Source organism: Lepisma saccharinum, chromosome 2 (genome assembly GCF_977018435.1).
Source record: "Lepisma saccharinum chromosome 2, izLepSacc3.1, whole genome shotgun sequence".
NCBI classification, from domain to species: domain Eukaryota; kingdom Metazoa; phylum Arthropoda; class Insecta; order Zygentoma; family Lepismatidae; genus Lepisma; species Lepisma saccharinum.
In genome coordinates, this window is record NC_139230.1 from 167012308 (window position 1) to 167039580 (window position 27273).

Sequence of the window (27273 nt, forward strand, 5' to 3'; positions counted from 1 at the left end):
GTTTCCCAGTTAGGTTTAATATAATCTAAGTAATCACCTCATAAATTTTCCTTCATTGTTATTGAAAAAAGTTTCCAATTTAATGGAATGTTTGCATGATTTTTGTATGCAGTTGTAATTAGGATATCAACATTTATTTGGCATAGTAAGAAAAACAGACTAAAAAGAGATTCTTGATTTCCAGCATGCACTGTTGAGATATTCAGTAAATATTAATATTATGACCTCTTGTTATGTTTGACTCTGTATCTTTTAAAATGTATTTCATAAATGTGATTTTTTATTAGGCTTTTTTTTATTTATTAATAATTGGTGATTCTGTTTGCAGGTAAAAGTTCCTGAAAATCTTGATTCCTTTCTCGTTTAAAGAATTTTAATCTCAGAAGACCAGGTGATGATTTTTCTTCCAGATCTATTAGGAGAAATATAATAGATGTGAAGATGTGCATGCAGCATTCACCAAAAGTTTTAGTACAATGACATTTCCATTAAAGGTTTACATAAATTCCTTCATTTGTGTATTTCACACATATCTGTTTTGCACATGACAACCCTGTAATTGAGCCTAACTACATGCAACCCACCAGTGCCTTGATGCCAAAGTTTTTGTGATAAGTAATTCTGGTTGCCTAGCATAAAATGCCATTTGTCCTGCAACTTTTGGTGAATGCTGTACATATATGTATTTAGTTGTGTATTTGAAAATGAGTGATTTCAGTTTTGCCATATGTAAGATTGTTACATAAAATTTATTTTTGTCATTTGTGTCTGAGTATAGTCAAAATTTACACTGGTATCATTTGAATTCTCATTGTTGTTTTTTGCAAAATATTTGTTTCATAGAACATGTTTAATTTGTTTGCAGTAATAACTTCCATTGCTCTGATTGAAAGCATTGTTTCTCACATTGGTTGTGCAAGTCTGTGGGCTAGTAAGGGTATATTGTAAAAGGTCATTGCACCACTTAACAGCACATCATTTTATCACGTTTTGTCAAATTTTGTCAATTGAAAATGCCATCCAAAAGTTTCCAATACTGGAAAAACACTAAAATGAGAAACACTGAGACAGTGTCACTGGTTTAATTGCAGGTGGGAAGGTCAATGTTCTATCAGTGTTAGAAAAAGCATGATTGTAAAAGTAATTTTGGGGCTGTGGAAGTATATGCTTTCACTTTCATACTAATTCCCATTATTTGCATGTGTAAATTTTTATTTTAAGTGACTTCATCTGAGTCTGGTTTCAGTGCCATGTACACATGATGAGTGTTCCATGTGTTGAATAAACTGTAGACTCACTCAGACATTCAATTTCCATTTTGAATTTTAAAGAAAATAACATGACACTTGTTTTTTTTTGTTTTTTTAATGAATAATGTATGTTCCTGTAAATTTCCACAACTGAAGTTAGAGTGTTTCATTTGATAGACATATTTTTAACATCAAGTTCTTCTCAGTGATTAACGTCCATGCACACACTCCCTGATATTATTTAAATGTTCATTGTTTCAGAGAAGTGTGCAATATGTTGCATTGCATTTTGTATTGTGTGAATTTTAGTTTAGAAGACTTTTCCAAGTCAGTTTAGAGTTATTAATACTAATCACATCCAATAAGTAAGTAAGTGTGTGTGTAGAAATACAAAAAACTTCCACATATAATTTGAAAAATATATGTTACCATATATTGCCATATGTAGATATGAAGGTGTTTGGTTTATGTGAATTTTAAATTTGTTTTTGCTGTGAATGCTGTGATCCAGATGAAATTTATTTTTCATATAAAAATACTTGCTGATGTATAATGAAACACGCATCCACATTATTTTCAAAATTTTGAAGAGAATGTTTATCATAGAACATGTGATTTATTGTGGTTGTGATTTATTGTGATTGAGAGTTATTGCAGGAATGGAAGTGTAATATTATGTTATATATTCCCATGTTTACATTTTGTATGAGTTTTTGATACATGTAAATTTAATTTTACATGGCATTTCATTGAGTCAGCTTACATTTGTTAATGTTGTTTACATTTTACGTGTGTAATAATATATACTCTCATTGTCAATTTTCAAAGAATATTTGTAGCACACAGAAAATGTGTGATTTTATTGCAGTAAGGCAGGGTGTTTTTAGATCACAAATTTCAGAAATTATTCAGGATTTACTGTCTTTGTCAATTAAACTTTTATTGTGGAGGAATTTTTCTTTGCAAACAAGGAAATTCTTGATAGAAACTGTCTTCGTCGATTAAACTTTTATTGTGCAGGAACGTTTCTATGCAAAAATGATATTCTTGATAGAAACTAAGCAAACCTTGCTAAAAAATTGTAAAGTATTTAAATATTAGCTCTTTAGCATGTACTTACTAGAGGTAATATTTTAGTGAAAAATATGTCATCGTTTATGAAGTTTTTATATTATTACCCAACATTTCAAATTGGACACTTGCTCAGGGTTTATACTAGTGGACCTTAAGTCATTAAAATTTTCTAGTCTAATTAAATATATTTTTTACATATCATATTTCATTTTTAAAAAAACATAGTACTTCACACAATAAGTCATCAACATCATAAATTGCACTTTGTATTTAGTCGCAGTGGCCAAACAAACTGGGCTGTTCATCAGAGTGGCCAAAGGAATTAGCAATCCATTAAAAGATTACATAGATATTTCAGGTAAGAGTAAATGTCAAATAAAGACTTCTTGATGAATGAAGTTGTGTCCAGCCAGGTCCAGTTGGTAGTATTTATTTTTTTGCACTTTACTATTTGCATTTGTCACTAAAGCTGACTTTCCTCCCCTTTTTTGCTTTGGTTTGGCATATGTATGACAAAAAAAGGAAAGAGGAAACAATAGGTTTACCGCCACAATATACATATCACTCACAAGCACCAAAATCTTTATTTGTAGTATTTCACACCACTCTTTACAACAGAAAACCAATGTTTGGTTTGACTTTGACTCCTTTAATCTCGTGGGGGATATATGACCATAAAAATGAATCTCCAGCATACTCTGTTCTGTATCACCTTTGTAATCTCACCCTATATTTTTCTCGTGTGCTTCAACTCTGCCTCAATTGCCCTTCTGTATGTTGTCCTTGTTTCACTCTGATTCCTCTTCTCTGAAGATTCTCCTTGCCGATGTTATTTTCCCCATTTTTTAAAAAAAATAAAAGATGAAATATATATTTGTTTCGACCAACAGCTACTAGAAGAAGAATTGGGTATCTTAAAATACAATGTTGCAGAATCATAGGAAGAATGTTAAAAAGAGCTGAGAAGAAATCCAAATCAGAACAAGAGGAAAGTATGAGTGGGTTGTTCAAGTATTATCATTCAAAATGAGAAGAATTTTAAAAAAAATAGATAAAATAATGCTAAGCAAAATCTGTTACATTTTATCAAACTTTAAGCATTATTTTGTAGAAGAATTAGACAAATCTTGTAATTACAATCATGATAAATCATACATAGGTAAAAAAAAATCAGTTAAAACAACAGTTTATGATCACATGGGATGTAGCAGAGGAGAGGAGGAAAGTCAGCATAGTAACACACATACTAGACACTCAGCATGTAATAGTAAATGTGCAAAGAATAAATATTGCCAACTGTTATGCAGAATGTAATGTATAGAAAGGTTTATCAATAAACAGATCCAAGTATAATACTAATGATGAAGGCGATAATATTAATAAATGTTGGCTGTGATTGTAAAACCATATTTTCAGTCAGGAAGGAAATGACTTCCATTGACGTCAGAATTTGAATCGGAAGAAAAGCATTCGATCCTGTTAATACAACTCTGACACAATTTGGTGACAAGATCTGGCTGATCACAACTTTAGGCCTCAAGGAGTTTTTATTAGATTTTATGCTTAACTGATGCATCTTTTTAACCTTGTAATGGATTTGATAATTCCTTTTCATACTCTGGTGGTTCTGAAATTTTGGACTAAACATAAGGTGTTATGATATTAATTGTGCAATGTTACTATTCGTTTGCACCTTGAAGTAGATCTTTAAATAGCCTCAACGTAAGATAAAAAAATAGTCATCCTTCACCATCTCCAGTCTCCTGCTGGGATGGAATAGAAGTCAAGAATCTCAATTTTTGATCTTCCACCTATCCTTTCTTTCCACAGTGTTCCAAACCTGTACTCTTCTTGTGACACTCTTCACTACCTACTCTTTCCACTGACATTGTAGTCTTCCCTCTTCCCCACTCCTTGTGCATCCTCTTCATGTACCTGAACCATGTCATTTGTGCCTGATCTAGTATTTTCTAGTCTTTCAATACATATACAGTCGAAACCGGTTATAACGACTCTGAAGGGACCACCATAGCCGATAGTCGATATAACGGTCGTTATAGCCAATAGTCGCACTAACCCCCCCCTCCCCATAAACATTTCAAATCTGTAAGTTTTATGTTTTAAACTTGCTGTATGTGCTATCATAGTGATGAATGAAACATCCTCATTCCAGTTACTGTATTACAAAAATTTATTACAGTACAAAAATTAAAATACAGTACAGTACTCTATACATACAGTATTTCTTTGGCGACATCATGACAGGGATGCTTGCCTTGACTATTTAACAGACATACTGATTTGAAATCTACAATCTACTGAAAACAGGAGTTTGAAAATAAGCATTACATTGTTGTCGGCATTCCCCAAAAACGTAAAAAAAAAATCAACATTGGACGTTATAGCAGATACATTTCTTCAAAAATGTAATAAAAATACGTCGTTTTATGCGATATGTCGTAATAATCGATGTAATACTAAGATTTTTTAAATACAGTGTTTATGTAGGATTTAGACGGGACCATTAAATTTCGCCGTTATACCCAATGTCGCTATAAATGGTTTCGACTGTATATTGTAACTGATATGTGATATTCTACAATTTGTTCAAATTATGTTTTTTTCCCTTGAAATTGGGAATAAAATTGTTGGAAAAGTCTGAAATTGCTTGCAGCACAAGAGCAGCTACCCTGTAATAGTGTTTGAATGCTATATATTACTATATTAAAATGTATGTTACCATATATTCCAACATTATGTTTTTAAAGTTGTTTTTTTAAAGAATATTACATTCAGTATAAGTTTAAGTATATGCATTAACATATTTATTTTATATTATGTCACTATTTTTGTTTCACTTATATTTGTCATAAAGTACATACAGTGGAACCTCGATTTCAGGGGATCAGGTTGAAAAAACTTAAAATTCAGGAAAATGTAAAACCGATGAAATTTTTTTATCAATTTGCTATGTTGGGACCACCAAGATTGAATGTAAAATGCAGGACAAGGTAAAATTGAGGAACTTGAAATCGGGGTTCCACTGTATATGAATAAGTAAAGTAGAAAAATTGTACAATTTTCTTACTACATTTACATGTATAATATTAATTTTATGTCAGCTTTATTTTGCATGAGTTTTCACTAAGTGAGCTTTGGTTTTGTAAGAATAAGAGTTAAGTATTTGTGTTGAATAAGATACATATTCACATAAATTTGTAATGTATTGCACAAGAAGGAATATGTGAAATGCACATATTAATGGCAGTTAACTGCAGTTTAAAAGAAAGTGTCTTGTTTGTAGTATAAAGTACAATAAAGTGATACATGAATTAATGCATTTAATGTTATCATGATAGTCAGTTTTTTTATATCTGTGTTTTATATATATATTTCTATAATTATAAGTCTGTTGGAAGCAATAAATATTTCATTTGAAGTAAGATTGATTTTCCTTTAATCAAATGCACCTAGTTTCATAATTCCACATACCAAAAGTAGGGGTGTGTCCAGGATTACCATATTAAAGACAGTCATTCAACAGACTATAAACGACTACCTACCTACCTATCTATCTATGTATCTGTCATGTATATGTGTAGGTCTGGGTGTTTTTATTCACTATATATATGATGACTCATTTTAAAAATCAAACACATTTTCTGATTTATTATTTATATTTGTATTGTATCATATCAATACTGAAAAGTTTTTGATAAACCTAGAATTTTCATTTCATTCTTTTTTTAATTTTTTCATGCTGACTGAATGTATGGTAACTGTGGGTGTGTCAGCCCTTTTTTTTTTTTTTTTTTTGCAATTCAATCTTGTTATATACTCCTTATTGAAAGAATTAAATTTCAAAACAAGCTCTTGGACTGGTATGAAGTGTTTGATTTTTCTTGCAATATTTCTTATTCATTATATGTATATTTTATACTTATTGTCATTTGAAATTGGAATGAAATATGAATCTCAAATAATCTCTATTAATGGTTGTACAAATTTAGTTTATTTAAGATCATCTACAATTGCGTCAAGCATAAAACAAAAAATTCTCTCAGTTTGCTATGATAGCAAGGTTGATGGCAAGTGGTAATGCCATTGCCTTATAATCAAGGTGTCCTGGGTTTGATACCCAGTGGAGGTACATAGTGGTTTGGATCCCACTTTAAACTGTGGTTCACTCCAAATTAGCCTTTTTGCACATAAAGTGGACTTAAAACTCCGGCATAGAAAGCACGTGAGATAATTTTTCTATAATGAACAATGTTTAAGTGTAATGAACTTCCATTGACTGATTGATGAAACACAATTGAACAAGATGGACTTTTCTCCTAACATAAACTTTCTGTAAAAAAAAAAAAAAAAATAATAATAATATGCAAGACTCCCAATTAATCAGTGCCCAGTTCTGCCTGTCGATAACTAGGGGTCATTCCATGTCAATTCAACCAGGCCATGTCACCCACAGACATGGATTTCAACGAAATTTTGTACACTAGTAGCATTGACCTAGGTAAGAAACTGTATCATTTTTTTCTCTGGGCCTTATACTTTTAGTTACAGGAGGTCAGCATTTTCAGGATTTACTAATATATGTCGCTCCTGGCTCTTCATCACAGGAGTGTAGAACATTAATACTATTATTATATTTCAGCATGCAATCATCGTAGCTCCACAATATTTTTTTTTTCTGTCAGCCAATCTAAGTGTGCAGATTCAAATAAAAAAATGTCTGAAGACTTACATGTTTTTTCCATTGTTACAAATAATGATTTTTTATGAACAAAAACTGTTTCTTACTGTAAGAAACATCAATTTGCATTAATAAATATTTTGGTCAAAGGTGGTCCTTTGAACTTGTTGGTTTTTGTGTTTAACTAATTCTATAGGTACATTCTAACATATTATGAAAAAAAAGTTGTGGTTTTTTTTTGATGGCTTGTGTATAAAATTTATGTGAATTTATGAAACACACTTGAATTAAAAACACTGATATTGCACATTACAAAGACTTTCTGAATTGATTATAACTGTCCACAGAGTAACAATGACTATATTTATAACTATTACAGAAAACTAACTGCAAGAATATTCGTGCTAAAACATGTATTCAGAAGATTTACATGCATTTGCATACAGGGTGAGCCAATAGTTTGGAACCACCTCTTTAAAAGATGAAGGAGCTGATACAAAAAATATTCAATGTTGCAAAACATGATGTGTATGAGGTATAAAACAATCCAGGCCCATGCTACCAAGACAGCCACAATCTTGGAGTCAATGGTATTTTCTTAAATGGAAAGATGGTCATGTAACATAACAAAATGCACTAGAATTTGACGAGAAACATGATGGTGAACTCAGTTTTATCGTAACTCGAATCATTCTCACATAATGTTTTGTGTCGTGTGTCAATAGTTTGGAACCAGCCCTATAAAAGACAGATGGACTGAAACAAACCAATCCAATGTCTCAAAATTTGATGTGGGTGAGGGGTAAACCACGCCACGCAGGCTATGCTGCTAAGATAGCTGCCATCTTGGAGTCAACATCATTTTTTTAAATCGAAAGTAATATACATTTAACTCCCCCAAAATACAAGAAGTTCAATTTGCACACTGTCTTAGAGCACCATCATGATTTGTCTGAATGTCTGCACATGAGTCAACAATCTATCAATGTCTATATTTATTGATGGTGATTACACAGCTTCAACTTCTTTTCAGTCAAGAACAGCAGAGGGAAGGAAAAGACCAGATTTCACCATTCACAATTTATTAACATGAAGGCATAACTTTATTTATATTTTAAGAAATTAGATCAGAGTATTATCAAGGACAACATTGGAAACAAAGCTAACACAATGAGTGTTACAGTATATTTTAACATTATTTGAGGTGCATTGTGTTAGAGGTAAAATATGTGACATTAAGGAAACTAGTAGTAAAAGTGATGAGTTCAATAGCATATTTTATATGACTTTTTTATTGTAGTTTTCAGTGTCACTTCCTCCTTCCAGTTTCCATTAGTTTCATAAGAAGCCCTAAATAGTTCGTGAATCCCATGCTGCAATCTTCTGCAGTGACGCATTCCTTGGGCAGAGATGCTGGAATGTGAATCATCCGCTGAGCTCTTGATTGAAGCACATCTGCAAAGAAATTTAATACAAGTTAGTTTTATTTCTTGTTACCCTGTGCCAGGTTCAGTAGGCGTGGGCATAGGTGCGTACAAATTAGGGAAGCCAAAATTGACCTACTTGTGGTCCGAATGTTTCCTTTGCTTTGATTATTATTATGCAAAATAAAGAGAAACCCCACTGGACAGCACCTGCTACAACTTTGTTTGTAGTAATACACTAAATATCTCTGCTAAACATCAGCCACATTAAAACTTGTTTCCACTTATTTCACTGATTCAAATCCATATCTGTACTCTATGCCATGGTTAGCTTTAATAAACCTCAGTATCTCTCAATTTGCACAGTTTGGTGTGCACAATCTAGTAAAAATCAGTTTTTCATTCACAAAGTTGAAATGAGTCAACTGACTTTGTTCAATGCAATAGCACAGCAGCTTGCCATGGCATCTTTCCACCTTTAAAATTTTCACCTTGGAAGCTCAAAATTTATGATGGTTATCATTGACTTGCCTGCTTTCAACGCCATACTACTTCTAAACCACTCACTATCCTGCAAGTTTTTATTAACAAACTAGCTGATTACCCAACATTGCCCAGGTATTTATAATATAACGTCGTTCGGAAAGTAAGTTCCATCATGCAATAAAATGAAAAATATAAATAGTAATATTACGACCTTTATAGGGATGAGAATATATACATGGTACAACATTCACACATAATCACCATAAGAATTCAAGCACGCATCATAGCGAGATACCAAGTTCGTTATACCCCTATCATAGAACGTTTCCGCCTGAATGGAGAACGATTGGGAAACTGCACGTTTCAGTTCTTCGTCAGTACCATAATGTTTTCCAGCAAGGAATGCCTTAAGGTGGAGGAACAAATGAAAATCAGATGGGGCAAGATCAGGACTGTAAGGGGTGTGTGGTAGTTTTTCCCAATGGAAGGTCATCAGGAGTTCCTGATTTGCATTTGCCACATGCCAACGAGCATTATCGTGGAGGAGAATGACACCCCGACTGAGCATGCCACGTCGTTTGTTTTGGATTGCACGACGCAGGTTTTGAAGTGTCACACAATAGGTTTCGGCATTGATGTGCTGTCCACACTCCATAAATTCCACAAGCAATACTCCATGCCTATCCCAAAACACAGTGCACATGATTTTTTTTGTTTGTAAGCTTTGGTTTTGGTTGCGTTTTCCGTGGTGACGCGGAGTGCCTCCACTCCATGGTGCTTCGTTTCTGTTCTGGGGTTTCATGCAAAACCCATGTCTTGTCTCCAGTCACAATCTGATCCAACAACTCTTCCCCCTCCTCACTATACCATTTCAAAAACTCTAATGCACTTCCCATTCTTTCCTTTTTGGCATTTTCGGAGAGCTGGTGAGGGACCCAACGGTTACACAATTTGCGAAATTTCAAATTCACTGTCACAATTTCATACAGCACAGTTCTGGAGATTTGTGGAAACTCTAATGACAGCTCAGACAAAGTGAATCGTCTGTTCTCCCCAATCTGCTCTTCCACTAAACGAACCAAATTGGGATTCACAACAGACGGTCGACCACTTTGTTCTGCATCATGAACACTAACCCGTCCACCACGAAACTGTCTCACCCATCTTCTCACCATTGAAGCACTCATTATTCCTTCTCCATACACCTCACAAATCTGACGGTGGATCTCCGCAGCTGGAACATTACGTGCATCCAGAAAACGGATCACGGATCGCACCTCACACGTGGCGGGAGTTTGTATTGTCTGAAACATAACAACAACACACTACGCACTACTATCCTGACCAACCTGCCTCAGACTGACGTCTGCACTTCATCAAGGTTGTGGCTACACAAGGCGCATGCGCATTCACACTGCCCCGCTTGCAGCGCCACGGTATTCATCAGTGGAACTTACTTTATGAACGACGTAATATTTATCCCAATCTTGTATTAGACAGGAAAATAATGAATTCTAACTATAGTGTAAAATGTAACTAATTTTAAATGTGATCATGAATGTCACCAATTAGGTTAGCGACTCCGAAAACTATGGATTCGACACTAATCTAGGTCATTTGTGGCATTTTATTTTTCACCTCCCCCCTCTCACCCCCCATGCTTATAGGTGATGAACTTGAATTTGAACCGCATTGGGAGTGTCACGAAAGCTATGGATTCCATTCGCAACACAGTCTGAATGTTAGACAACCCAAGAAACACTATCGTTGTGCAGATTGCATAGTCACAGATGCCTGTTTGTGTGGAATTTAATATCGCTCGATCTCAATTATTTTTACATCTCACCCCTTCCCAACCCACCCCTAGGGGTGCCAGGGGTGTCTTACCCCAAAAATATTATTTCCAGATTGCAAGTGATACGTGTACCAAGTTTGGTTGAAATTGCTCCAGGCATTCGTGAGATATGCCAGAACAAACAAATATACACACACACACACGCACACCCACACACATACATCCATTTTTATATATATAAGATTGTAGTCCTTGTCAGTAATTTATCCACACACTCCTCAAATTTTTCCCAACACACCCTATTTTTTAATTTTTTATATTTTTTTTTCACAAAAACCTAAATTTGGCTCTAAACTTATCCATTTAACCTTCTAAATGTGAACTTACATCCCCTAGTTGGAAATTCCAGAATAAACCTCTGGTCCTATTCATGCCCTAGAATTACTGTTATGTAATGTAGACTTAGTTTCAGAAATACTTGAATTTCATGCAACATAAGGTAAGGTAAGTTTTTTTGTTTGTGATCTTGAAATACCTTCTGATTCCACTCAAATGTAAAAGAGTGGAAAACATGCCACCCTGTATAACAATGAAACTATGTGCTCACCTTAAAAGTAATCTCCATAGGTGTTGAGGCATTTGTCCCACTCTCCTGGCAGTAGGTCAATGGCAGCCTTGTAGAAGGTGGGTGGTTGCTGCAACAAACAATCACTCACTGCATCCTTCACCTCAGCATCCAAGTTGAACCGGTGACCACACAGTGCCCGTTTGAGCTCACCAAAGATGGCATAATAACATGTCCAGGTTATGAGGTGGATGCTGGAGTGTTTCCCACTGCAATCTGTGTAACAGCTCTCTGACAACATTGGTGATATGTAGACATGCATTATCATGCAACAACACCACCCTGGACGACAGAAAACCTGGGCTCTTGGATTTGATGGCCTCATCCAGGTGTGTCAAATTTTCTGTATACGGAACACCAGCAATGGTTGCACTTTGTCACAAAATTAGATAAGCAGGGGGCCCTTGTGGTCAAAGAACAATGCGAGGAGCACGTGACCACAGGAACTCTGCATAGCCTTCGATTTCTTTGGTGGTGGCGGGTGGGGGTCTTCCACTGCTTACTTTGCCATTTGGTTTCCGGTTCATACAGATGGCACATGGATTCATCCCCCATGAGAATTCAACATAGGAAATCACTGCCTTCCTGGTTGTATCGGAGGAGCATCTCTAGTGCCATTCCCATGTGAAACAGCTTTTTTCGGTGGGCAGATTGTGGGGAACCCACTGTACGCACACCATCAGATACTGGTGGCAGTGTTTCATGATGTTGAATACCATGCTGTAACTAGCTTCTGTGATCCGTGCAACATGCTCCACTGTACACCATCGATCCTGTTGAATGATGTCATTTACACGTTGGATGAGGTCATCATTTGCAACAATGACAGATGGTCCAGGTTGTGGATTGTCCTGCATTGACGTTAATCCTTCGCGAAACCTCCGACTCCATTCCTTCACCTGTGGCAAAGATAAACAATGTTCCCCATACACTGCCATCATTCAACAGTAAATGTCTTGCATACTCGCACCTTCCGCCACCAGGAAACACACTCCTGCTCCCTTTTCTTCCTTATTGGCTTCCATGATATGCCAGATGGCAAGTTTCTGCATGTCAGCACTTCACACTCGCACTGCTTCACACACACACCTGCAACGTGACTGCCATCTACTGGGTGACAATGAAACCCCCTTCCAGTGGCAGGAGTTTCATGGAGCCGCGGCATCTACACATCGAGATATACAAGGTGGCCTGTTTTCCACTGATAGACCCTTATAATATCGGACTAGTTATAAAAAATTCAGAGCAAAAGCAAAAGCTCGAAGTTTATGACAGGGTGGTCATAATATTGGTGACTTGCTACTTTTAACTCCTTCTTCCTAAACCAGGAACTTACCTGAACTGCAGCCCAAGAGGTACCCATAAATTCTTGTATGTTTCGTTCCTGAACTCTGAAAATGTAGTCTTGGCAGATCTTTGATAATAATAATAACAAAAAAATTGGAAATTTGTATTGTTACTGAGAACAAGGTCACAGATTCAGTGAGGGTCTTCAGAACAATGTATTTCCAACAGATGTCTTGTTTATACTCAATATCCATTTTGTAATCTTGAATCTGCTGGTGTGATAAACAGTGGCGTAGCATGGACATTTCGGGTGGGAACGCCAAGTCCGAAGGAAGAGTCGGCCCTTTCTTGCTTAATAATGTACTTATGGTATTAGTCGCCACAGGTATTGTTTATTTGCCTGAAGTCAGCTGGGTTTTCAATAAAACATCATCCATGCATGTTTTAGCTAGAAAATTAGATGCCTCACTATGCCACAAATGTTTTGAACTCTGGTGTTTTATACCTTTTTTTATATCTTTCTGCATGACGCAAGTAATTAAAAACCTACCTGAATCACAAGTGCCTCTGCACAACAGTAGACGTCATTGTTGTGGATGATCCAACTACTGATTGATTTGGTTTATTTTACTTCGCTTTTCTACCACTTTTGGTTAATTGCGAATACGAATATGAGTGATGATGATATTGATGAAGGAACACTGACAAAGAACACCCGTGCTCATGCCGGGATTCGAACCAGGGACCCCTGTCGTCTTGGCGCACTGTGCAAAGCACCCTGACACGGAGGTGGGTGGATGATCCAAATATCGTACACTCTACTGACGTAACAGTGCCGATTAGTAATTTAGACCACTGTTTATTACATCTTGAGAATGCTGATAAACATTTTAAAATAATTTTCTCCAGAGACAATTCGATGTTAAGAGTTTTCAAATGAATGGTAAACATTTCCATTGACACAATATTAAGCAGTTAGATAATAACGAAAAAAATAATAACAATAAAAAAAATAATAGTTTTGCGGGTTAAGTGGTAGAGCAGCCACAGGCTGAATTTCTACCATGAGGACTTTACCAACTTATTTGACAAAAACTGTGTTGATCTTTTAGTTTCAAATGCACATCGCTGTAATTGCGATAAATTATATAATGCAGTGATCATTAAGAAGCGGTATATTTGAGATTGGTAAAGTTACGTCAATCAATATTGCATATTGTAGCATCACATAACACGAGTTGCATGAGTGCAAAGAACCGGGTAGGAATTCTACCGCTGTCATCTGCTTCAGAAAACAGGAAGGGTCATATGAACCAATCACGGTAGACCTCTGCTGTAGCTCCGTACGAGAGAGAATTTACGTGCATACTGTAGACATCGAAGCTTTCCCTCCAGAAAGGCAGCAAGGAATATAGAGTCTTTTACGCCGAACCTGCTCGGCGTCCGGCCAGGAAAGGCATTGAAAAGAGATGCTATAGTCGTTTTCACATTCAGAAGACACAATGGGCTCTTATGGGCAATGCTTTTCTTATGGGAAATACGAGCATGCTGTTGTGAAATTTCTGGATTTACAAATTTAGCTGAAGTAAAATCGGTACCTGCAGTTTTGCAGGAAATTTTGTAGAGAATACGATGGTGAACACAAAAAACTGGTAACTTGCTTACATAATTTTAGATAAATTAAAAAGCAAATTTTCTGTGAAAACACAATTTTTACATTGTTTTCATTCCTAACGTTGAAACATGCCGTAAAATTGAAGCATTCATTATTAAAAAAATTAACACTGTTTTTTAATTGTCATAGGTGACGGTGGTGCTCAGAATTTATCAATACTTTAAAGCATATTTGCATTAAAAAATATTCAAATAAAGTATGTGGAGATTTTTTATATTCGTGCAGTAGAAAATGTCGTCGCTGGCCATTTTTTGTTCTGTAATTCCAAGTAAAAACTTCCAGCGACAAAGTTGTGGAGAAAATAATGAAATTATTTTTTATAACCACTCAAAGGTTCCCAGAAATATTACTTCCATGCATTTGGAGTTTCTTTTTAACTCGAACCACGCGCGAAGTAAGGAGACGTTGTCTGGCCATCTTGAGCTGACTCACCGCAGCATTCCGGCTAATCACCACCAAGTTTTCGAGTTGTTATTTTATTTCCATTCAGTAAAAATATGAACTTCATGCAGTTTGATATAATAGAATTGAAATGACTTAAATTGACAATTATTTCCAATGCTGCTGCAAATACACGTTGTTTTTGTTTACATTACTGTCGACATTAATACTGAAATGAAGATCACCTTTCAGTTTCCAACGTACACATAAATTCATAGACACCATATTAACCTTTGAAAGGCTTTCCAACACGTGACAAAATATGGGGCTTCAAGATAGAAATATGACATGCCTTGCTTGAGTCATTCACGTCTTATCAGTTCACGTGGGCCATAACTCATTTGTTTGTGTGGGTTGCAACTTGAATCTAACCCATGTGCCAGGTTCTCCTTACTTCAGTGAGAGATCTGCTTTGGTCTGTTTAGACTTTTTCCCTCTCTCGAAAAAAGTGTTTTCAGTTGTGTGAAAAATCCGGTTCAAATCCGGGAACTTTTTTAACGATGGAAGCGGCCCCGGCGCCCACCCAGCGTCGAATATCATGGGTACCTGGGGGAAACCCTGGGGGGGTAAAGGCGGTCAGGGGCGTGATGCTGATTACATCACCCCCACTCACGACCAGATCAAGAAAGTGTGGGGCGTTACCCCCACACCCCCTATACACCTTCATGGCGTGGTGCTAAGCACAGGAGAACACTTTACTTTTTAACCTTTTTTAATAATTACATATAATTATCATTATATATACAAAATATGTAACACCTTCATTGTGAAGGAAGGTCATCATTTCCCGGCGACATGAGCGAGCGCTGTATTGGCAACACTGTGCAGTTTCTACATAAGTGCCGTTATGTCTTCTGAACATGAAAACTATATTAGAACGAGTGTTGAGAGTGGAGCGTTGCAAGGGGATCGCAAAAAATAGCTATTATAATGCCATGAAGGTGAAACATATATGGAATTAGTCAAGTTTTACTTTATATTCACAGCATTTACGCATTTTTGAAATTTTAAATCTGGGAACGCTGGGCGTACGGGCATACTATAACGCTACGCCACTGGTGATAAATATGACAGGTGTCGGTAATGTCCCAGAGGATGCTAAGGGGTGAACATGCTCTTCCCATCCTCCAGTAGATAAAGAGAAACCTTGGTAATTATTTTAACAAGTTCTTCTCCCTAAGTAAATGTGAGTTGTCCCACATATTATTATCAAAGTGTTTGGGACTGATTCTCGCCCTCCCAGAATATCTTTGAAAAGATGGCCAGGTCTTTCTTGTACTGCCAGTCAAGTAAATTCCAATTAGATGGTTATTGGAAGTAGACAACATCTTATAACAATAATGTACAAGGATTTTTTTTATTTGAAAACAAGTAAAACTGCATACAAGGATTTATAACCCAGAATCTTTGATGGTGATTTGTTTGTTTGATTTGTTTTTAAGTCCACTTTATGCACAGCAAGGCTGATCAGAACTGGACCTACATTTTAAAGTGGGATCTGAACCACCAGGTATTGAACCTGAACCCCTTGATTCCAAAGTGGCAATTTTACCACTACACCATCAGGGGCATTAATTGTTTACAATTAACTTTACTGTAAAGTTTATTTTGTAGAAAATCAAATACCTTACTTCCATTTATCATGAACATATTACTAGAAGGTTTTTGTACTTGTTCATCTATGAACTCCATGAACTCCTCAGAGGGCGATTGCCTTAAGTGATTGACTCACGATATGACCGACAAAAGTGCCAAGTTTTAGCTCCTTCATCAATCTCATCATCTTTTATTCTTTCTCATCATGATTAGCAAAAAGTTGTAGAAAAGCAATGCAAAATAAGTAAAACACGAAAGAAAATTGTCATATCTGTGATACTTTTGAAAAAAAAAATATGCTTTATACAAGCTTATAGCTTTTTCCTCTCTTGAGAATCAATTCTAGCTATAAGCTCGAGGGTAGAGCAACAATTTGGCATGCTAGGACACCAGTGGTCTCGGGTTCAAATCCAAGCCGGGTGTTCTGTGTGAGTGTCCCTTCATCAATTTCATAATATTATCACTAATCCTCATCTTCGCAATTAGCCAAAAGTGGCAGAAATATGAAGTAAAATAAACCAAATCAATAAATCTTTCACTTTCACCTTTAGGATTCTCTTCCATTGCTTCTTGGGGGCTGCTGCTCTTTCATTGTAGACACTCCTATAATAGTAACCCATGGTGCAACAGGCCATTTAGGGCCCGGGCCTACCTACCAACTGCAGGCCTCACTCTCACCTGATCCTACTCACTCACTCCCCTGAGGTGGAAGATCCAACCAGTTATATGTTGTCAGCACGACGAACCCCCAGTTGTTGTTGTAGGTTTCCGTAACCAGGTTACGCTACTCATTCATAGTTCCCCAATTTCCTCATGATAGTGGGTGGCCACCTGTCCCATACGCAGGCGGAAATCTCAAGAGAAAACTTGTTACGCTTCCCCCAGGAGACTCGAACCTGTGTGCATCCCATACCCAGAGCTCAAAGCATTAATGCCTTAGACTGCATGGCCACAGTACAGGGCTGACACTCCTATGTTGAAGCTACAAAGACTGCATAATTGCTATGAATTTGAACATCTTAATATCAGAAGACCAAAATCAGAAATAAGTTACACGAATTGATAAAGATCAACTAGTATAAAATATTCTTACCTTCAGTGTGAAGGGGGTCCAGTCTGGAACCAATGTGTACCTTCCCTCCCGTGTGGCACAAACACTGTTTGGTGGGCTCTCCATTTTGCCCAATCTGTTCAGGCTGTAGTTGACCTGTGAAAAGTAAATTTACAAATGCTGAAAATAAAGTAGTTTTCAAGAAATTGAAATTTTCATGAGAAAACAAGTCGACTGTATTATTTTAATAGAAATTGAACATACAAGCCTGCATATCAAATAATATGATCATCATCAACCTCCCATTGATATTCTGTTAAAGCTAATAGTTCAATTCAGGATTTACTTGGGTTACATGTTCACAAAAGATGTTGCAAGCACAGATCAAGGTTCAGCATATATCTTAACACTAATCTCTTGGAACTACTAGGGGCAAGATGCAAATATTATGAACACGTGTGTCAAAAATTTATATAAATTATTCTTTAATTATGTTAGAGAATCAATTTTTTTACCAATATAATAATAATGTTGCTATTTGAGACACACAGCCACTGGAGATATACATTGAATAAAATAAGTACAGACTAAGTAGATAATCTTATGACAAAAAGGAATACATTCATATGTATGGGCTGGAGTGCAAGAGCTATAAATTCCACAAACTGATAAATTTCATAAAAATAATGAAAGAGAACTGGGTGCAGAAATTTGACCAACTAAACTGCAATGGGAGTAGTGTGATTTAAGGAATAGTATGAGCCACAACTTCTGCTGGACCTCCTAGAGGAAGTACTTTGTTCCTTTGTAAGGATGGAAAAACATAAGGGTAACTTCTTGGATGACTTTATAGTAATTTATTTTCCAAACATATTACAAACGATCCCACAGTTTTGAGCATCATTTTCTCAGTGAATATCTATTTGAAAAATTCATTGTAATTCTCCCAACTTTTCCTTTCCAAAATTTAGAATTGAATTTTTCTAGTGATTTGAGTTGAGAATACAGTGGAGAAAGTAGGGCTCTCTAGCTGCATATCTTGCAGGGGCATGTCCAACTTTCTAAGCCCTGCTGTAGTGGTTGCAAAGGACTGAAATGCCAAACATCACACCTATTGTTTTGTTTCCATGCTTGTCCACCCCTGCAAGTTTTAGCATTCATCATTAGGTCTGATCACTTCCCTTGTGGGACATGTTGAAATAACATTCCTTCTATCATCTATAAGTGTTTAACATGCTGCCTTTCATTAATTTGTGTTGTTTTTACTTTTCTAAAGTTAAGAGCATTTTGCCTTTTTGCCAAATTAATGTGCATAATAAATCAGAACTATTTTCAGTTTCCAGTATTTATTTTTCTGATTTGTTTGAGATTTTTTGTTTTAAGTCCACTTTATGCAGAGATAGGCTAATCGGGAATGAACCTACAGTTTAAAGTTTCATCTGAACCACTATGTGCCTCCACTGGATATTGAATCCAGGACCCCTTGATTACAAGAAGATGATGATTACTAGGGGTGTGCAGGATCCTGAAAAGTCAGGACCGGGATCAGGAAAAAAAAATCTCATTCTGATCCCGACTTCGGTTTGATTGATTTGGTGTTTTAAGTCCACTTTATGCACAGTAAGGCTAATTGGGACTGGACCTACAGTTTAAAGTGGGATCCAAACCACTTGTGCCTCCACCGGGTATCGAAGATCCCGACTTTGGGAAATGACTTCCCAATTTTTCGGGATCCTGAGCAGTCGGAAAATACTGAATGATCATTTTAAAAAGTCGTTAATTTTTTACGTTTTCTGCATTGTATGTGTCTGGAACTTATCGGAAATAGTTAGTTCTTATTCTAGAAATGCAAAAACAATCACTTAAGGTGAAAATGACGTGTATAAATTTGAGATTTTCAGAGCTTCGAACATTTCCCATCCTGAAAATTTCCCGACTTTGTTGGGAAATTACGAATTTTTCCAGTCCAGAATGTCGGGATTTAAAAAATTTCCCATCCCAACCAGAAAAAAACTGGCCCGCACACCCCTAATGATTACTATTAAGAAGCCCCTTTTCTCTCGATAACAATGTATGCTTTGCAAAAGATATGCAGCATTTATACAAAATTATTTCATCAGCCTTTTGTTTTATTTACAATGTAACATCTGAGGCAACCTATTTATAGAAACAAAATGTTGGATACAGGACGATATTTTCAATAGAAGTACAGAGCTAACTTTCAACTAATCAGAAAATTAAAGTTTAAGCTGAAAATCAGGGAGATCAAACATCCAACAACTGCTACATACTTCTAGGATGCATGTAGTTGATACTTTGATGTGTAAGCTTCCTAGGATATGCACAAGGTGAGCAGTTATAGTTTGTGCTTTCCATTGTCTAATAATAATAACATACTCACATATTTTTGTGGTCATCTTGGTACCAAATAGCTGTGTTACCATGACAACCTCTTATCTACTGTTATCCTCCTGGACCTTTAAAATATATCCAGGTGGACTCTGATTGATAGTTGGTTTTCTTAAAACCTTGTATAAAGGAAGTTATTATTGTAAAATTGAAATGTATGTTAGCAAAATCGTGAAAATATCATGTTTTGTTTCATTTTGTTTACAATAAAGCATATATTATGATTACCTAAATGAAATTATCTGCATAGAAAGTTTGAGCCCCCTTGGTTCCTGCCTGGCTACAGGTCTGTTTGTACTTCTAAAAAAGTCGAAGTAGATTCTGAGATAATGGTTTCATTTAACACCCACTCTCCATGGGAAGGAGGTTGAACCAGTCTACTGAACCCCCTGGAAATTAACACTGTTCATTCCAAGTTACAAAAAAGCAGAACATTTATTATTTTTATTGTTAATGACATAAATAAAGTTCAGTTAAATAATATTCAAAGAGAATAACCAAAGTGAATACTGGGTTTGATGAAGAAAATGAGTAGAAAATGAGTGGAATGCCAAGGGTGAGGCTGACGAAGATTATAGCCATCAATGTTGCCAATTTTACAGTCAATTTATATTTTTGGTATGTTCTATTTTGTGTATTTTCACTGCTTTAATGTTAATGAAAAATTTACCATCATTTCCTTTTCAGAACTACAATATCGTAGCGTACCTCTCATTTTCGAGTTGCGCTTAGCCATGTAGCAGGCAGGAAACATTAAAGAATGTGTTAACTTCAGCATAAAGCATTTTCCAGTTATTGCGCAGGTAAAGCGGGGTGAGGCGGAGAAAAGTAGGAGGAGCTTAGGTGGACAGCATGCAAGTTGAATCTTGAACAGGAGTTGTTGGTTTGGAAAAGGATGCGGTTGCGATTTTGAAAGAGAGTCGAGTGGGAGCCTTCAAGAAAGAGACAGGTTTAGTTTGGAAGATAGTCGATCTTTGTTATGGAAAGTTAATGTCAGTTCGAAAGTTTGTTCGGGAGAGAAGTGCAGAGATGCTAAGAGACAGTTTTAAAAGACTAACAACAGTGTGTGTGTAAGAGTTAACTTTGAAACTCTTACTGATCATCTCTTCAAGAACGAGACAGGTGACATGCTTTTCTCTCAAACGCCAACATTGCCAATGCAGTCTTAGGTCATTTTAACCTGAAAATGTGTGAGTTGCCATTCATTTAAAAGGTTGTGTAGATTAAGTTTATCTAGGTACCTCCACAGATGAAGGATGCAGCAAATCGAGTGCTTACGAGCTACCGCTTCCTCCAATGGTAAGATCCCGAATCTGTAAGATCCTTTACAAACTGTAGAAGCAGCCCCAGTGGCAGTAAGGTTCTTTACGATATGATACAATTTTCATTATATTGTGTTTATATTGTACAAGTTTCATGATGTGTTTCATTCTTTCCATTGGTTATTTTGTGTTGCCGTTCTACCTCCTTATGTTAATCTCAGTTATGAAGATGAATGATTATTAGATGTAATAAATAAAATAAGATGAATGAAGGAACTCTTTTCCTCTCAGATCCATAAAATTTGGAGTTGAGATCATGAAGCAAGCACTCAATATGTTCGACCATCTAACTTGGCTGAATGTCATTAGAAATGTGTATGTTTCATAAGTCAGAAGCAATAGAAGAGCTATACAACCAGTATGTATAGTGTCTGTCTACTGCATGAGAGATTCTGGTTTGATTCTCTACATGGACAATGTCCTTGAATAAGCAGTTGTGAGCCTCAGCCATCCTCTCATCAGTGGGTACATGGGCAGTCAAGGTGACATGGCCAAGATTGAGGATGAGGATCTCTTCTTCGTATTATGTTGCTTGCCCATTTAACTTATTCCACAAAACCTGAACTCTTGTGACTTCTTCAAACTATTGCTTTACATGAAGTCACGATGAGTAATTAACACAAACACCTTGATAATTACATGGATGTTTCTGATTAAATATAGTTCAAATTCCTAAGATAATCAAGAAGTTCTACCTAACATGTATTTTATTTTCATTCATCTGTGGGGTAAATTTTGCTACAAGAGCATCTTCCCTTATGGTTTTTATTTATGGAATTTGATAAACACATAATTTTTATAGTCCATGTCATATTACCATAGCCAATCACAATAAATTATGAACTTACCATAATAAGGCTCTCGCAAAGCTGGTTCCCAGTTTTGATTGTTTGGAAATGCAAAGCAGCTGGCTGCCAAGGTTAGGAATATTCCAAGAGAAGGCGAAATCATTTTTCCTGGAATGGAAAGAAAACATAGAATCAGGGGAAATCCATGTAAATTTAGTTACTCAGAAATAACAACTTCAATATGTATTAAATATTTCCACAACATTAAGTGGACAGCTTTATGTCTGTTGCATGTTACTTAATGCGGCATTTTTTCTACAATAGCAAGGTTTCAAATGTTTGTTGGTCAAAATTTATTATAAGTCCACTAAATGATCAGATAGGCTAACTGGAACTAAATGTACAGTTTAAAATGCAAATACAAACCATTGTGCAAAGTGGCTCCATTGGCTGGGATGGTTTGATTGAGAGTATTACCAATACACCATAGTGGACAATGGTAGTTTTGGTGGAGGGGCACAGGGCCCCTCCCAAAAGGGATGATTAAATATTGTGAAACATAATAGCATTATATTGCAAGCATCAAATGAAGTGGTAAATGTTAGCTGGAAGTTGTTGGCTCAAGCTTGGGATTAGCTTGGGGGATGATCCTATGGTTTAACATAGTGATAATGAGACAACTGCAAGGTAACCCCCCCCCCCCTCCCTTCCATATACTCTATTGAAAGGTCTTGACGTGCAGATTCCGAATCTGCAATCGCTTTCACTCTAGCTCAATTAGGGGCAGAGCGTCCCTTTGAATTTTTTTGGGGTTTTATGAAATTTTCCTATTTTTTTCGGGGGGGGGGGGCAAAAATTTAAAATCGCCATATTCCCGTTTCTATCTCCTCCGTCCCCCCAGGATTCCCACCGCCCACCAACAATCTTTACCTGAAAAATCCCCCCATCAAAAATTTCCGGGGCGAGAGTTTTTGTTATAACAAACAAAAGATAAACAATCACTTTTAATTTCAAATATACTTTACTAAGAATAATATCGAAAACACACACAAATTAGTTTAGTTGTGAGTATTGAATGCATTATCTCACAAGAGATTGTTAACATATCTACATCAATACGCACAATAAAAGTAAAACAAGAATGCAAAACAATAATAACTATGAAATCTAATTGATTTATATTAACATAAAGCACAAACTAAACAAAAACTTACACATAATAAAACTAAAGTTCATAATTTATTAACATCTTTAACCAGTTGGTAAAGAAATTAGCTTCTTTGCTATATCTGATATGTATAAAAGTAACAAATTAATTTATGTAATTAATAATAATATATTTTTAATTGAGTAATTTATTTTTACAACATTACAAATACATGTATATCGTATATTATACACATATGTTTGTGGGGGAGGGGGTTTGAAGATGAAGAACTTTCTCCCCCCACCAGTTTTCAATGATTTCGCACCCTGCCAGTAAGCAAACGTCTGTAGTGATGCACGAGTCTCCTCTTGGAAGCAAATAAAGGGTGTATCAGAAGTCCCTTACCACCCCTTGTAAAATCCGCAGTGATGTATTTTCATGGAATTTGATATGGGCCATACAAAATAGGCCTACGGGGACACCTTTTAGAGTATGTCACGGGGACGGCCGCCATCTTGGTTCCGCCATCTTGAATTCAACTTTTTTATTTAAAATGATATGTGGGCCATGTGATACATGACCATAGGCTAGAATTTCGTCAGGATGTCAAATCTGAAATCAGATGTCATGTAACTTAATTTGGTGAAAAGTTATTGGCAACTGAAAGTGATGCTTACCTGTTACAGAATGGGAATGTTCTCCACATGTTGTCCGTGCTGTGCAATGCACGTGGGCAGACGCTCCTCCCAATTTCTGTGGACACCGAGCAAGGTATCTGGTGAAATTTGGTCAAAAGCAGCCATGATAACGTTGTTCCAGATGACGAATTTTCACACCATACAACATAGCCTTAACGTGTTAGGTATGGTGATCGGGCAGGCCATTCAACTGGCCCACGTCGACCAATCCATGCCGCAGAAATTTGTTCATCCATGTACTGACGCACCTGGACGCCATATTAGGGTGGACCCTTGTTGAAAAAACCTGGGAAATTTACCATCTTCCGACATCAGAGTTGGCACTATCTGTTTCTGTAACATCCCCAGGTATCGTTCCGCATTTAAATTTCCTTGAATGAATAAAGGACCGATTATCCGTGTTCCCCACATGCCTGCCCACACCATAATTTTGCCTGCACCGGTCATTTTGGAGGGATCTGTCCATGCGGGGTTGTCATGCGACCAATAGCGCATGTTTTGCCTATTCACCTCCACATTTACGTAGAAGTTCGCTTCATCGGAATGGAGTATCTGCATAGCGACGTTTGGATTTAGCCGTAATTGCGCGATAACCAGGGTTGGCATGTTTAAAACAAAAGTGTTTAAAACACTTTGTTTTAAACGTTTAAAACACACGGCTTTGTTTTTTTTACAAATGTTTTAAACGTTTAAAACAATCTGTTTTAAACATGTTTTTTTTACAAGTGTTTAAAACACATTTTGGTGGTAGATATTTTATAGTCTGTGATAATTTTTTTGTTTGGCAACCCTGTTTTTCATTGAATCTGTGTCAATTAATCCGTTCTTTACAGGTCTCACTTATCGCACAACACTTGAGCAACCTTATGTTCTGACGTCACAGGAGAAAGCTTTATAATTTTAGGCTAAATGCCTATGTTGTTAGGTTAGGCAGGCTAGCAATGTATGCACAAGGTAGCAAGATTGTTGTGCGACAAGAAAGACCCGTGCTTTACTGTAGAAATCGAAACCTCTCAGTTCCTTGTTTCGTATCGTCCTGTAAGTTTGAGACTGGTGGAAGCTTGAAATGGAAACTAATATCTAAATACACAATGCGTGATTTTGATCGTGACGTGATTTTTTTTCTTTTGCGATACGATTCATTGGTTTGTATAACTGAATGAAGCGCAGATGCTTACTTTTGGAAACATAATTTTGTACTTTGAAAAAAATCATCTGGAGAATCTATTATGACACTGCAGGTTGTTTTCTGCTATATAAACTGTTCAGGCAGCAGGAAATATTTCACCGTGATTTTTTCAGAACGAGGATAGGAATTCTATAATATTTAGTTTCTTGAAATTTAGATGAATATAAATCCTAACCTACTTCAGTAGTGGCGGAAAAAGGGGGGCTATTACCCACAACTTTTGTCCCTGCAGTCACGGCCGCCGACTTGTCAAAATTATTGGGGGGGCTCTGATCACTGAAATAAATTATTGAATGACTCACTCTCTCCCTTTTTTAAGTTTTGGCCACAGTGTTCGGAATCTCATAAAAGTCCGATCCGGACTTCGGGAAATGATTTCCCGAATTTTCGGGATCCCGTGCAGTCGGGAAATACCGAATGCTCATTTGAAAATGTCGTTATTTCTCGACGTTTTCTGCATTGTCAATTTCTGGAACTTACCGTAAATTGTTAGTTTTTAATCCAGAAATCACTTAAAATGAAAATGACGTGTATAATTCGAGATTTTCAGAGCTTCGGGAAATTTTGAACATTTCCCGACTCAGTAGGGAAATTGAAAATTTTTCCCGTCCCGCACACCCCTAATAAAAGCCCATGAATTCCTCAAAAATGTCATTTTTTTATTCACAGTTCGAATGCAGAATATTAATTGTCCACGGTTGGATATGTCACAAGTTTCGTCAACCATAATAGCAAAATATTCCCGACTTTTATTATCTGCTACCACGGAGCGCAAAACAGATCTCCCTAATATATCAATGATCTCGTTCTGAATGTCATGCGAGAGCCATTTGTAGCCCGAACGTCCCATCCACTACCCTAGTTCATGCACATCGTCTTTTGAAACTCATGTTTAGTAAAAATTTTAACAATACTCATAATTACATACTTAGTATATACTAGTAATAAATCATGCGTTTTGCTGTCTCTGGTCATAGCCTCCCCAAAGTTGATGGTTTAGCGGTTTTAGTCCACCAAAGTTGATGGTGTAGAAAATTTTAAATGTGTATTAAAAGTTAAGTTCATGTGGCACAGTTCAGAGTAAACTTTACAAGAGAAGCAAAATAATACATTAGATCTTCTTAAGCAAAATTATTTGGGTGGCTCTGCCCCCACATTGTTAATATTGGGGGGCTCGACCCCCCCCCCTTAAGCCCCATGGAGTCGGCGCCTATACCTGCAGTAGAGGTGTGCGAGATCCCGAAAAGTCGGGACCGGGATCGGGAAAGAAAATTTCCGTCCCGATCCTGACTTTCCGACGTTTTGGGATCCCAAGCAGTCTGGAAATTCCGAATGGTCATTTTAAAACGTCGTCAATTCTAGACATTCTCTGCATTGTGGTTTTGTACCAGAAGTGCAAAAACAAGCACTTAAGATGGAAATTACATGTAGAATTCGAGATTTCAAGAGCTTTGGGAAATTTCGAACACATCCCGTCCCGAAAATTTTCCGACTTTTTCGGGAAATTGAGAATTTTCCCCGTCCCGACCCAAAAAATTCTGTACCCCACACCCCTACCCTGCAGTATGGTAAACCTTATCTCCAAAGGTAAATAAACTGTCCTTGTCGCCATTGTACTCATAAAAATGAGTATTTTTTCTCTTTGACGACTTTAACTATAATTTACTGGGAAAAGGTTGAATTTGTTTTGTTTAAAACATGTTTAAAACATGTTTTTTTAACTCATGTTTAAAACAAAAAAAAACATGTTTTAAACAAAAAAACAGTTTGTTTTCTTCTTTTTAAAAAAAACACAAATTTTGCCAACCCTGGCGATAACCCACTCCAAAACTGCACGCGGCGATCTGGATCGTCCTCCGAGAGGTGTTGCTGCATTTGCAACTTATACGGATGCCACTTGTGCCTCTGTAGCACCCTGTACACTGAACTGTGACTCATAGCACATTGCATTGCTATACGACGTGTGCTTCGCTGCGGTAACGTCGAGAAGGAGCCAGCTCTGCCGTAGCTGTTGCTTCATCCGTGACTGTTCGGGGTCGTCCACTACGCGGTATGTCCAAGACCCTGCCCGTCTCCTCGAATTTGGTTAATAATCTGTGCCACTGTAACATGTGACACAGGGTGGCGTTCTGGATGACGCAGGTTGAAATCGACAGCCACTGCACGGGCACTTCTCCCACCCCACAGTTTGACGATCTGGATGTGTTCCTCAGTTGTTAATGGCATGGTTCAGCACCTGCAGAAAACAGGTAAACATCCATCACTTTCCGTTGCCAATAACTTCTCACCAAATGAAGTTACATGAAATCTGATTTCA

At 36.7% G+C, this 27273-nt stretch overlaps 2 protein-coding genes across 2 annotated transcripts in view; one reads left to right on the top strand and one right to left on the bottom strand.

The window, feature by feature from the left end:
• The window catches only part of LOC145984176 (nucleoporin NUP188-like), a 174515-nt gene extending 169363 nt beyond the window's left edge, over window positions 1-5152 (top strand). The window contains exon 20 of the mRNA XM_083117667.1: window positions 329-5152. Within this exon, the coding sequence (XP_082973793.1) occupies window positions 329-332 (4 nt within the window). The 3' untranslated portion in view covers window positions 333-5152. The remainder of the gene's footprint in view (window positions 1-328) is intronic.
• Window positions 5153-8130: 2978 nt separating this feature from the next.
• On the bottom strand, window positions 8131-26906 carry LOC145983749 (uncharacterized). The gene is made up of 4 exons (XM_083116798.1): window positions 26780-26906; window positions 21983-22090; window positions 17446-17559; window positions 8131-8478 (listed from the first exon to the last, which is right to left on the bottom strand). Exons 1-4 carry the CDS (start codon window positions 26904-26906, stop codon window positions 8333-8335), a joined length of 495 nt encoding a protein of 164 aa, XP_082972924.1. The 3' UTR covers window positions 8131-8332.
• Window positions 26907-27273: the final 367 nt, after the last annotated feature.